This window comes from Drosophila navojoa, chromosome 4 (genome assembly GCF_054131105.1).
Source record: "Drosophila navojoa isolate 15081-1374.11 chromosome 4, UAZ_NAV_1.0, whole genome shotgun sequence".
NCBI classification, from domain to species: Eukaryota; Metazoa; Arthropoda; class Insecta; order Diptera; family Drosophilidae; genus Drosophila; species Drosophila navojoa.
The window spans coordinates 19,199,600-19,213,895 of NC_142892.1; the positions used below are offsets into that span (position 1 = coordinate 19,199,600).

Genomic DNA, 14,296 nt, shown 5'->3' on the forward strand with positions numbered 1-14,296 from the left:
GGTTCAGGGGGAAGTTTTCGTTTAGAGCTCCAGTTGGAGCCTTGTTTTGTTTTGTGCAACTGCGTTTTTAATTGTGCATGCAATGAAAGCGGCACTCAAACTGCACTTGTTAGATGGCTGAGACAGAGGAGACACACACTGGGAATTATCATGCAGAAACATAATAAGGACGAAGACGACGACTAGGGCTAGGACTAGGACTAGGACTGGGACTGGGACTATGGACTAGGCTATTTTGTATAGCCTCGAGTGTTGCATGCTCACGCGTAATTTCTACGAATTCAGAGAGCGTTGCACAAAAGGCAAAAGACAATGCAAAGGCATGCCGCATGCCGCATGCCTCATGCGGCAACGGGGGCTTGAGGCATGGTCCTACGCGGAACCTTGAGGGTTGCATGACCTATATCACAGATTAGAGACAAGGCACAACGCTTCCCAGTGCCAGCAGCGGCAAGACGTCGAAGACGACGACGACAACTTTCCCAGGGCATCTCACGGCACGTCTCGGTCCATATGACAAATGTTTCACATCACTGCGCTCCGACTGCCGCGCAATTACCTGCCTATGCAATTGTTGTTGTTGTTTCTATTATTATTGTTATTCCTCATATATCCCTCCCGGCGTCACAGCTCAGTTGGTCGTCCGCTGCTGCTGCGCCTTGCTGAGCTTCAAAAAAAGCATATCTCTGCTGCGTCGACTCGAACAAGTGCTTCCAGTTGCCACGGCCTGGCAGGACGTCGTTAGGGTAATCGTCCGCTCTGACTCTGTGGCGCACAGCTCGCCACAGGAGTTAAAGCAATGCCAGATCTACGTAGTTCTTCTCAGGTCAAAATTGACTTCTTAGGGCTGCAGCTGATCACTCAATTAGAGTGTGAGAAATGCATTGGCTGGCATGTAATTATGCGGAAATCGAGCACAGATTTCGACATGTGCGAAAATAAGTCAACGCTCCAAGTGACTGACAGGAAATGCCTATAAGAACATCAGGAAGCAGCCGTCATAAAATGATTTCAAACGTTAAGTGGGAAGAAATTCACACTGGGCTCGTAAGTGGAAAAAGCTGTGCAGCTGTGCAATGGCGAGGGGCGTGCGAAGGGCGTGAATAGGTTGGCGAGATACATAGAGAAATACAATAGATAATTGAAAGAAAATATTTCTAAAAAGCCTCTGAGAAATCTGAGCATATGATTCTGGTTCTGTAAGTCTCAGATTGAAACGTAGACTCTTTGACGATATCAAATAAATTTCGTCTAGTCCATTTGATTAATGTTAATCGTATAATTACAGCTGCATTCCACTGCCTATTAGAAATGAAGCTTCTTAAGGCTGGGGCTACCTTTAATTTCTGTCGGGAATCACACTTTGGGCTTTTAAGGCCATTCAATACGGCTAGAAGCGCAACAGGCAGGGCTTGGGAATGAGATACGTTGCTCAAGATCAAATTTAAGCCGATTTATGAATGTCAGAAGCGTTTGACAAGACTGCAGCCAATAGCTAAGTGACCCAACACACAAACGAATTGAAATAGACAGAGGAGAAAAACAAATATCTAAAAAATTAATAAACTATGTTGAATTTGTTGGTCCGGTTGGTGCATTATGCAAAGCAGCGCATCGGCTTTGAATCGGACTTGGACTTGGACCCCATAGTCAGTGAAAAATTAAGCGGCTTTATCAGTGCCATCACCCGCATGCACCCAGTCTCCGTCTCCGTTTCGGACGTTGTCTGACCGTGGACTCATTAATTTTTGTGGGGCTCAGCACAGTAGTCGGCATTGAATACAAAGCCAGAATGCAGAATGCCTAAATGGCTCATTAGGGTCTTAAATTAAAGCCAGTTGGGCCATGCCAGCACACAACTCGGTCAACTGGGCCCCCAAGGGTCAAGCGAGAAGCCAAAAGAAAGCGGCAGAAGACACCGCAACAAAGACACGTCTTGCCACCAGCTACTGGACTCTACAGCTGTGGGGCTTTATGGCTGACACGATGGGGTAAGCGGGCTTAACTCACCTAATTAGTTGCCCATTGTCTTACCGTGTGACAGTTGGGTAAAACAGCGAAAAAAGAATTACTGCAATAGGTTTAGGGACAGGCAAGAGGGCGAGTACCTGGCCAATGTCTGAGCCCATATGGTTGCCCGCAAGAACCGCAAGTTTCAGCGTTAAATGAGCTGAAAAGCAGGAGGGCAGAAAAAACGTCATCAATTGTGACAGAAGATGCGACCCAACAAGATTTGCTAATCTGACCCTCGTAATAGGGAATCGTCTGGGTCTGAAGGGGCGGAAGGGCCGCATCATCATCAACATCTTCGTTTGTTGTGCTGACTCATTTCGTTGGCCGTAAAGATTAGCTGATCATGATAAGACTGTTCTTTTGTGCACTCGATGAGCTCATCATTATCATCATTATCAGCAGCAGCCGCAGCAAGCAACCCTTTATAAATTGCAATGGAATTGATCATAGAAGAGCCTCGTTGAAAAGCAAACTGATCTTATCCGGCTCTGTTGTGAGTGCATGGGTTTTCCTATCGACGCGACGTCCTAATGAAAAATGGCAACAGATAGTCAGCTAATAGCCAATGATGATCAGCGTTGATTTATGTACATATTTAATGTAAATTTATAGATGTATGAAAATGTTACAAATCGTCTTACTTAGCAGAGAGATAGTCGACGTGCATACGTTACGTTAGCAGCGTCAGTTACAACTGTCTGACATTATCTTGTCCCCTTTTTTCGGCCCATAATTACACATCCATCAATTCCAATTCCAATTCCGAAGTGAGCATCTTCTGTATACCAATTGCTGTGTCTCTTACCTGACAGCAACGTAACCAAACTTGATCTTCCACCAGGTGAATGCATAAAGAATCGACTGTTGCTTAGGCTTGTGCGCCCACAAATTGCTCTCCTCCGTCGAGTCCCGAAATAAGATATCTGCACGTAGCTGTAATTTAAAACCCCACCAAAAAAAGAACGAAAAAATTAAAAAGAAGCAACAGCAACAGCAACAACACGAGAAATGGTCTCAGGCCCCGACATAAATACACACAGACACACACACAAACACACGCGTGTGTTATCCTACGGCAATAATTTCTTTTCTCAGCCAACAATACAAATGGAGAGATATGTCATTTGCCAGGCAAAACGAAATCGAAGAACACAGCCCAACTGAACTGAACTCAAATAAAGATCGATGCTCCATAACAGTACGGCTGGGACTAGAACTGGAACTGCGACGGCGACGGCGACTGCGACGGCGACTGCGACTGAAGCTGGAACTGAGCAGGCAACATGTGCGCCGCTTTGTAACGCCAATTATGGGCCCATAATTCGAAGGCATTGTCTGGGCTACAAAAGACGAGCTGAGCGAGCATTACACGAGCAAGAAGAAGATGAAGCAGAAGAAGTATATTTCCCAAACACACACACGCACACACACACACAAGCACACATAGCCAGCGATGCGTAGTGAAGCGGCAAATGAGCAAGAGATGTTTGCTGAGCGCATTGAGCACATTTGAGCGCATCTTTTGCCAGGTAGCTGGCACTCTCGCGCTCTCGCGCTCTCCCTCGCTCTCTCGCTCTTGAGTGAAGTTTAACGGAGCGCGCTTGACGATCGAGCCGAGCTGCTGTCGGCTGCTCTACGCGCTGAGCGCTAATCAGTTTGTTTGCAGACGTAGCCACCGCCGGACGTGTGTGCAGCGCCGAGAGAGCTGAAACGAAACGAAAACCAAACAAAAAAGAAGAAATATAAAACGAAGCCAAGTTATAAATACAGATAGAGATACCGATACGCATTCAGTGAAAGTGTGCCGCAGAGAAAGATACGCTCGTAATTACGGAACGTGATCAGTGAGCGTTTGAAGCTAGAACTAGCACAAAAGGCGACGTATATACATATATAAAGGTTACAATGGAGGGCCTGCCACGCGCATTAAACTACGAACTGTCGCACGATCTGCATTTCGATCATTTCGGCGGCGCCGCACAGCATATATTGGAGAACGGCAGGAACGCGGCAGCGGACGCCGAGGCATCGACGCCCACGATCAGCACCCTGGATGCGCTGGCCAATAGCGATTTTCTGCAAAAGATCGGAGCCACCATCTTCAACTCGATACAGTTGAAACATCACAAACTGAACGAAGCCGCTCTCCAGAATTCCAGCGAAGTGAGCATGGACTTCGACTTCGCCACCAATCATGTGGTGTTGGACAGCAGCAGCGTGGATCAGCTGCAGCAGCAGCTCGAGTACGACAAGTTCATGAACGAGGTGTGGATCGGCATTGTCTTCACGCTAATCTTGATCTCGATGGTCTTCTGCATCTGCTCCTGCTTCCTCTACCATCAGTTTCGCACCTGGAAGCGCAATTGTAAGTATGCCCACGAGAGAACAAAGACCAAACAAAAAGAGTTCCAGTGTAGAGCAATCGCATGTTGATACGCGGCTATTTACGATTGGGCCTTATCACCCGATGACTATTTTAGTTAGTGAGGCTCTGCCTTCTTTTGCTGGCATTTACGATTACACAGTCTACGTGCCAAAATGTGGAGCAGCTCATGAATGAATCAGAAATGACTTTCAATTACAAAAAACAGCCATGAATGGAAATAATTGCGAGGCTTAAGAGAGTGATTAGGTAATCGTAATTTAATAACCAATAACTGGGTAGACAAACTGGGTAACAAACTTGAACTTTGTTGACCTGAAATACCTTTGCTAACTATTATTATGAGCTCTGGAAAATATCGGTATGCAAATTTCACAGCTGTTAATGTCAGTTTAATGAGATTTCGACACACCTGACCGAGTTGTCTACATTTTTATTCTCATTCTTATTTATTATTATTTACTGTGCCGACCTTCAGGAGAATTGGCACAGAATAATTCATTACCTTGCTCTTTATTTGTGTAGACTCATTTCTTGGTCTTTGATTGTCAAGATTGCTGTGCCAGCAGAAGCATACGAAAACAGTTCGAGTTTCAATTTGGAAAGAAAAAAAACAATAATAAATAAAATTTAAATGAAATGATATTGTTGATACAGGAAGAAATAAACAAACATAAATACCACAAGTTATATTAGATTAAAAGTTGATTAGAATAGTTTTATAAGAAATATAGTTTGTTGATATATGATTAATAGGGTCATTTGCCTTAGACACAAACTGTAAATTAAATCAGTTGACTAATCAACAACTCTCTCTCTCTCTCTCTCTCTGTTTAGATCACAACAATGCCAACAGCTCATCGCAGTGCACAATTATTGATATAGAGGCACTAAAATTGCAGCCCGATTCGGAGGACCCAGTGCCGGAGTATACCCTGGTCTCTGGCCTGCCCAGCTATGAGGCTGCCTTGGAGCTGCTGCAGAAGACACCTCAGTCGTCGTGTTTGATTGTCTATCCAAGCGTGTTTAATGTATTCAATAAGCATGAAAGAGCCAACGCAGCAGCAGTCGACGTTGAAGCTGCAGCAACAACAACAACAACAACTACGGCGGCAGCAGCAGCAGCAGCAGCAACAACAATATCGCGACCACAGACATTGCCATTGTGTGAGGCAACAACGCCGCTGCTGCCAGCAACAACAACAACAACAGCTGCAGCAACAACACCAACAACAGCAACAACGACACCCACATGCGAAAGCATTAAGCCAAGCTTTGTGCCTAGTTACGCGGAGGTATTTGGCTTTAGGACCGTCGACGAAAAAAAGAAATCGAAAACGAAAGACGACTCTACGAAAAGCCCGGGCGATAAATGCTAACCGAAATTGCCCGCAATGGGATGTCGAACGCCGAGCCGATCTAGCCAGATCAGCTAGATCAGATCTCAGCGATACCAACCAAAATCTGCTCTGTGATAATTGTTGCTGTTGTCCGCGATATTTATTCGTGTTTTTTTTTTTTTTTTTTAAATTAAACGTACTTAGATTCAACCTAAGCGCTGTGATTGTAAACAACTCGCAAGAAATGATATACTATATATGTATGTACTTATCATAATCTACTATATATTACTACGTCGATGTGCTCGACAAAGATCTGTTCACTTTTTATATGCTTTATTGTTATTAGTTTATAAGTAGACAACGATGTGACGTATAATAAATTATAACAAAATACTAGACTACATGAATCTGCTCTTTAATTTGTTTGAGTGATTTCAACAGCTGCGATCAGCATCTGATTGCATTCCTTTTTTTTAGCAACAGTTTTACGCTTGTTTGGAAATGATATAAGATTCAGTTTCCTTAGTCGGAATAGTCTGGATATACTATATTTACTATATATACTTAATGCATTATTTAGTATTTTAAAATATTATTTCTTTTCCTTTATTTCCTTTTAAAGGTTTGGTCAAGCACTTGAAACATTTCATATAAATTCATTGTTTACTAGGGTTAGCGAATTGATTTTCAACTGAGATATTACTTACTTTTTGCAGATTATTTACAGAATTTGTATAACAGGCAATGGAACACATTGTTTTGACTTAAATACTGAATAATTTCATAGGAATTTCAACAATGAAAAGCAGCGAATATACACTTTTAATATATAATAATTTATTATATATATAAATGTAATATATTCATTGGACGTTTAGACTTTTGGGGATTTCCAAGAATCGATACAGTCCTTACGTTTTCAACAGCTGTTACCCAGAACTGGAGTTCGAAAGGGACACTGTCTTGTGCATACGGTGGAAATTCCTCTTGAAGTTTCCTGGACAACCCTTGCAACGTGTGCTAGACTTTAAATTTGATTAAGTTCCATATTTGGTTGATTATTATATCAGTAGATCCTAAAAAGTGTCTGCTTTTACAGTATTATTAAGCTCTATTATATCAAACATTGCCTCCCTTAACCCAAAGTCCTTTATTCGGGCTTCATTGCTTTGGTATCATCTGGTGAATATGAGTGCCTTCTGTCCAGTTTACTATTTCGTCAACTATCGGCAGATGTCAAAGCACGCTGATAGTTTTGCATGCGAATTTATTATTGCGCTATCGGTCAAACGTGATTCTACGACACTGCAGCTGAGTTGATTGGCACGAACAGCAGCAGCAGCAGCAGCAGCAGCAACGTCAGCAGGAGGCGTCTCAATTGAAACGCATTCAGAGTCTTTATCAGGGGCATCGCATTCCGTCAAGGGCTTTCCCGAGCAATTCTTTGCTGAGCTTTATAGAGACAGTCAGATGCCAGACTGGATTGAGCCAGTTACCATCTAAACGTCAGACAAACAGACGAATGGAGACAGTTTGACTTTGACATTGAGCAAAGGACGTGCCAAGTGATAAGCTGCAATGGAGCTGGCAACTAAATTCCAAATAAACTCTTGTCTCAGTTGTATATTATGCGAATGCCGGCAGTGCTGCACTTGCTGCAGTCATTTGTATTGATAAGCCAGCCAGGGAGTCGGTCCAGCTCGGCTATGCAAATGCGTTTACTTGTGCTCGGTTAAACCCGGCGTGGACATAAATAATGATGTTCAAATGATTTTTTGAAACAGCAAATATGTGCACAACGAATCGCCCAACAAATTGCAGTCACAGGGCACGAAACGTGCGGCAACGCGAAACACAGTGTAAATAGATCGTTTTAATTTATTGTTTTCAAGTGGTTCGCGCTTCAGCATACGAGCGACATAAAGTTTCAGTCGCTAACCGGTTTACTATCAACTGGCAGGCCTTTCGTTTTGTTTGTGCTTCGCTCACGGACTGTAACTGAAATCTTTGAATATCGCCGTTTATTTGTAATTTAAATAAAATCTAATGAATAGAGCATCTTTATCAAATAGTCGAGATAGCAGATAGCATCAAAGGCAGGCCGAGTTCTAGGCACACGTAGCGCTGCTTCTACCTTCAAAGATCTGTGAAATAGAAAGTTGAGATTAGCTTAGAAACTAATTAATAGATTGATGTTTGTTATATGTATATATAATCTATAATAAATAGAGACAAAATAAAATTAAACTAGTACCTTTTAATAGAGTGACAATCGACAGACGCCAAGCCTCTGGCTCTCAAAGGTTTCGAGATCTCCATATTCATATAGAAGTGTAGACAGATAGGCAGCCAGACAGTTTGACAACTGGCCAGTCCAGAACAGCTATGGCTATATCTGATAATAAATAAGGGTTTCCCTTATAATATCCGACTGCCCACTGAATATACATTAAGAAAGACATTAATTCCTCAGCTGCAGTTCATATCATAGTGTATGGATATCGCGAAATTCTCACGCAAACAGTGAGCATTAGTAAACAGAATACGTTCGATTGCAGTTTTATATTATCTATTTGTTTTTACTCTCTAACCAAAAGCAATATCCACGCTTATCCGAATGCCAATTATTATTTGTTTGCTGCTATCGAAATCCGCGCCAATGCTGTGAGAGGGCTGGGGCGGGGAGTGGCAGATAGGCGAAACAGGCGAGACAGTCGAGTCAGGTAGGTCAGGTGAGAGCGTAAGCAAATGAAATTCCATAACTATAGAGTGGTTGGTAAAAATTATTCATTTTACAACTTAGCATTCATCATATAGCTCGGCGCGGCTGAAACAAGTGCAGGCAGCAGCAGCAGTTGCTCTCCCAGCAGAAGGACGGCAGGAGGAGGGACGGAGGCCACTTGATATGCATGTGCGAAAAGGTGCCAACAGCGATTTGCATACTGCCGCTGTGTGTGCTACAGTCGTGCAAATAATATATTTTAATTGTAATTACGATTTATGACAGCAGTAAGTTTATTTGACACTTTATGATATTTTCTATGCATTCTAAGTGGCCCCCTGGGTTGGTCAATACCACGAACAAATGACTCATCCGCGATGTGAGTTAAGCTCTCGGTTTTTCTCTTTCCACGGAATAAATCATTTAAAATTAAAATAGAAAAAGAAAAGTAAACAAGTTATGGTACTACGCCTTCTTTTGCCTGTTGCATCCATTGAACCAGTCCATGCTACCCTGATTTCCCAACGATCAACGAGTTCAGGGTATAAATAGTGTCTGTTCTTTAAGCTAAACAAAGAGCACTTGTCAAATTTTGTAGACTTGCCGCAATGTGTGCAAATCATTTCATTACCCGACATCGCAAAAGCAAACAACGCAAAATATTCCAAATATGTTGCGCATGCGCGTGCCTATCGGAGCGTGCTCAGACTAAGTTCCCCATCCTACCTCCATGCATAATTAATCGACGCACGTAGGCTCAATGTGCCTATCAGAGAAGCATGATGTTTCCCGTTCTCTACCCAGCATACATATCGGCATACAAAAACATTCTCTCTTAATTATTGTGATAATCGTTGCGGGCTGGAATATGCTCCCTCTTTAGCTCTCAAAGTACTCCGTGAAGTTCTTAGACTTTGGCTGCTGGCAGAGTACGATATATGTAGAATATTCTAGCAGTAGAATTATCGAGTCTCCAGAGCGATTACGCCATATTCGTATACCCTAACTTTACAAACTTCTGATTTGCTAACAGCTGCAACTATTTACGACTCCCCAGTCCAATAGTTAATTGCTTACAAAACGAACAAATATTTGAGGTGCGTACTTGAAATTGTTGCTAATGAGTTTTTGTTTATGCAAACTAATTGATCCGCTAATGGCTGACAGCGTCATAGTTTATATAGAAAAAAGTCTGGTACTGCGACATCAGCACCTGAGTCACGCCTTATTTGATATCTGCTCGTATCATAATGTCATCTTAAGAGCTGCTCATTTGCATGGGCTATGGCACACCTTGAGGTTTATTGCAAATGTAACAAAACATATGTCGATCGGGGCGCATATCAAAATATTATACAACATAAACAACATAATTAGCCTAAGATTCAAATAAAATATCTGAATGCGTATCAGACAGAAATGCAGATGCATTGGGAAGAGGCTGCAGAGGCTGCTGGTGCTGGTGTGGCTGATGATGATGGGCAGGAGATAGAAAGCGCAACCAAAGGGCAAACTATTTATTAAAAAACCATCCGCGAGATGCAGATGGGGAGAAAGTTGCCCTGTGGAGTCTGCCGGATGGCCAGACAATCGGCCAGCTTAATGAAACGAACAATTTATTAATAAAATGCACATTAGCCCACGGTTTAGGCCAAACTAAAAGTTGGCCTAAGCCCCACAACGGCAGCGGAATTTAGTTGAATGAATTTTCAATTAAGCGCCAAATTCGTTGAGGGAATTGCTGCAGACGCCCCGCCGCCGATGTTCGATGCTTGAAAGTGAAAACCGGTCGAGCAACGAATCCGAAACCAAATCCGACGACGTCATACGCAATATTTGACCCACTTTTTAGTAGTTGGCGCAAAAAAAACACTAAAAACAACAACAACAACAACAACAAATTCGCAAGCCAGTTTTTGTCAAACTATTTACAGAAAAATAAGTCTATATAAATATATATATATATTTATATAAAATATATAAATTATTGGGTCAGTAAATACGAGAATAAATGCAACTGCAAATATGAAAAAATAAATAAATAAAATAAATATATAAAAAAAAAAATTAAGTAAAACAAATATATGTATATATATTTTATGTTACGCAAAAAATTACATAAATATTGTTTTTAGCCAAGGCCCAAGCCTGCATGCAATAAACTGTATTAAATGCAATAATTATATGCTTTAAATGCAATTAAACAGAATAATGAAAGCCAATTGAGTTGTATTGAAGCCAAAATAAAATAAATATTTATGGCCTATGTATGTGGCTATCGTATATTCTAAATCTTTTCCTGAATCGAGCTGATAGCGTTCGGAATTAATATCAAATATTTAAGCATCCCGGAAGAGCTACACATTTTATTTGCCTGCGAAATCTCTTTAAACAATTGTTATTTGCATGCGCATTAAGCGTCACAGTGCATGCAAAATGTTTACGTCTCGTGTCGCCTTTTGTTTTTCTACTTTTTTTTCATTGGTAGACTTATCTCTTTTCTTTCGACTTGAGCAATCAATTTCTGTCCCTCTCACATCGCATTTCTATAAATTATTCGCCTCAAAAATGAATGAAGTGTTTTGGCTAAAAACAAAAGCGGCTAAATAAACATGAACATAATGTGCAAGCGCTATCTAGATGTAGCCCCTTGATTTGTTTACATTTGTAATATGCCAAGGCGAACGCGACGCTCGAATAAATATTTGATTGAATATTTATTTTATTAAAAGCTACATAGACAGTTTTGCCTCTATCTCTATCTCCCTCTCTCTTTGTACTAGAACGAATCATTTTAATGGAAATCCAGCTAAAAGCCCCTAATGCATATTTATTCGAATTAAATACAAAGTTATTTAATATAAAACCAAATCAAAAGGGTATCATAAAACAAAATACAATTTAGTATACATTAATATTATAATTAGTATAATATATAGGTTTCACTAAGTTGTATTCACGATATGTATATGCATATATATATATATAGTCTATATAGCTTATGCAGTTGTTTCGACAGGTTGTTCACAGTTGAAGCTCGCTCGCTCGCTCGGAAAATGCTAATTTTCATCTCGGATTGGGTCAAGTTTGACCTGTAAATAAACGCTGAAAATATGAAAACAAACAAATGCATTCCAACTTTATGGTAAATAAGTAAAAAATATTACAAATATATTTAACTGTTTGTATATACATATATATATGCCAGCTAGGCAGTTTTTGAAGCTGTTTTGTTTTAGTCAACAAATCAAATTAGATGCAGCCGGCAGCTAAATAAAAGTTCTGAGAAACGAGCAAACAAATAAAAATGCAAATAAAAGTTAGATGAGAGTCAAAGTTATGGGCATGCAGCAAGATGCCCGAACTAAACGTGAACCCAGCTCGTAAAAAATTCTACTACTATAGAGCTCTAGTAGGAGATAGAGAGGGAGAAGGAGATGAAGATGGAGATGGAGATGGAGAGGCAGACGGAGCTGGAGAGGATTTAACGGCGTTGCTAACTGCTAACTGCTGCTATCTGGGCGCTAGCATCAGAGCACATCAAAGCGCAGCATTCGGATAAGGAGGGGCAAAAGGGTTTGTTTCAGATACAGCAGCCGCAGATACAGATACATTTACAGATACAAATGTAGCCAGAAGTATATACACACAGATACAGATGCACATACATACATATGCAATCTAGGTTGCTTGCAGGTTTGTTTTGCTGATAAGCTTCGCGTTGCAAGATTAACGTGTTGCGCACTCTCTCTCTCTCTCTCTCTCTCTCTCCCTCTCTCTCTCTCTCTCTCCCTCTCTCTCTCTCCCTCTCTAACTCTATCTCTTTTGCTGTGTTTTAATTTTATGGCCCAGAGATTTTATTTTGTAACTTAATGTTTGTTTAGCTTGGCTCGAATTGGATTGGCTCGAATGGAATTGAATGGAGCAGCAGGTTGTTGTTGCTGTTGCTTTGTGTAGCCAGATTTCAAGAGAAATACTCAAGAGTCAAAAGTAGCTGGAAACTGAGCAGGGATTTGCGTTTTTATGGTCCCTTTCCAGCAAGTCTTAAATAGCGGCTGTTTATGGTGCTTAAGTTGTCTGTTTATTGTCACAATATTGAACTAAACTAAAATAAGATATGTCTATAATATGATGCCGACTAGAGTGGAGGGATTATCCCATGCTTATAGGGTAGACATTAAGAAAGCTGGGAATATTTTGATAACGCAATATGCAGACTTTTCTCTACAATATTCTAGAACAGTTCATGCTGACCTTGTCGATCAACTCATGTTTGTTTACAGAGATCGAAGGTTGAATGCTTGTAACGGCATCTCAGCTTTGTTTACATATCAAGAAACCTTGGCTACCGAAAACCCAGCCAGCAGATATCACATATAGTAATTTATAAATATTATAATTACTTAAAGATGCCCAAATTATGCAGCATATTTTTAGGAGTAGATATTGAGAGCAATTCATATGCATAACAAAAACGATATTTATGTAAATATTACTTATTTATTGGCCCAAAGTCATCCAAATGTCTTGTATAAGCTCGAACAGCTTTAGCTGTAAAGATGCTCAACCCTTTAAAGCCTCAGTCAGTGTTTAGTCAAACTCAATTAGAGAGAATCAAACGCATTTAATTGCCCAGCAAATCGGATTATCAGCTGATAGTGAGTAAATCTTTTGATTTCCGTTCTCACTTTAAACAAAACCGAATATTTGCCAATTAAAAGCAATTAAGGAAATAAATTTACTTTAATTTCACTGAAAAAGTGAGGAACTATAATTATCATTAGCAGTTATTAGAGGTCGTCACTTGACAAAGTTCAATGTGCTCGAGAAGAAGCACAATTGCTTTAACGCAAATACACTAGAATTAAGAAAAGAGCTCAGCCATAAAGAATAGCTCGTTTGCCGTTCACAGTTGCGGGCTTCCGTCAGAATCTACGAGGCAACTGCACGCAAGACCGCGCACATTGCCAGCCCTAACAACTTGGCTAAGAGCGCAGCGATATTTTGGAACTCAACTCGAAGTAGTTCTGTATCTCTGTGTGTTTCCATTTTGTATGTAAAGTCTGATTAATTTCTTATAGCACCTGCTGCTACTGTGCTAGCTTCTACTGGGAGAGCTGAAGGCATTGAGTGCACCAAAAGTGACTCAATCAACGAGCCAAGTATCCTTTGCCTAGTGACCTACAAATAGTAAAGGAAGCTACGTCTGGGGTCGGGTGTGTGAGCTACACCTGTGCTGCTGCTAGCTGAAGAGCCATTGGAACTGAGGCCCTTGTGTGCAGCTCAAGAATGTGACAGACATTTGGGCAGAGCTGCATCAGACGCTCGTCTATGCATATGAATACTAAAGAACCAATGTCGATTGCTTTCTCAAGATCAAGAACTGGAAGTCGGGTGTAGCATTCCATAACTTTATTTAAGTTGTGGCTCTCATAAATTGCCGACTCACTCTTTGTCATTATTTTTATCGCTTGCATATTGTTATGACATTCAAAACATTCGTTTAACTTCTTTATGTGTTGCAGCTACTCTGTTCCCCCTCACTCTCTATCTTTCGCATCGTCTCTCTCTTTCTTTCTCGCTTCCCGCATTGCTTGCATCTGACTTTTCATTGATAAAGTTATCAGCCTCTGGCTATGGGTTTACGGTTCCGTTCCGTTCAGTTTCATTCTCTTTGCATTTGTGTTTTCCTCTTGTGCTTGCTTTGCCGCTTTGTGGTCGGGCTCACACAGCGTTTCCTTTATCAACTGAGCCACGGCAAGCAGAAGTATCTTTTGAGAGCAGTTTTTATCTCTATCTGCCTTTTGTCGTCATCGCACAGCCAGCAACAACTGC

At 41.0% G+C, this 14,296-nt stretch overlaps 1 protein-coding gene across 1 annotated transcript; it reads left to right on the forward strand.

The window, feature by feature from the left end:
• The first annotated feature begins 3,645 nt into the window (after positions 1-3,645).
• On the forward strand, positions 3,646-6,146 carry comm2 (protein commissureless 2). The gene is made up of 2 exons (XM_018102712.3): positions 3,646-4,378; positions 5,234-6,146. Exons 1-2 carry the CDS (start codon positions 3,919-3,921, stop codon positions 5,773-5,775), a joined length of 1,002 nt encoding a protein of 333 aa, XP_017958201.1. The 5' UTR covers positions 3,646-3,918; the 3' UTR covers positions 5,776-6,146.
• Positions 6,147-14,296: the final 8,150 nt, after the last annotated feature.

What these genes read in the sequence shown, in the direction of transcription:
- comm2 (XM_018102712.3), top strand. Translation starts at nt 3,919, where the DNA reads ATGGAGGGCCTGCCACGCGCATTAAACTACGAACTGTCGCACGATCTG. An exon ending in TCGCACCTGGAAGCGCAATT is followed by an intron (nt 4,379 to 5,233) that starts GTAAGTATGCCC and finishes CTCTCTGTTTAG; the next exon opens with ATCACAACAATGCCAACAGC.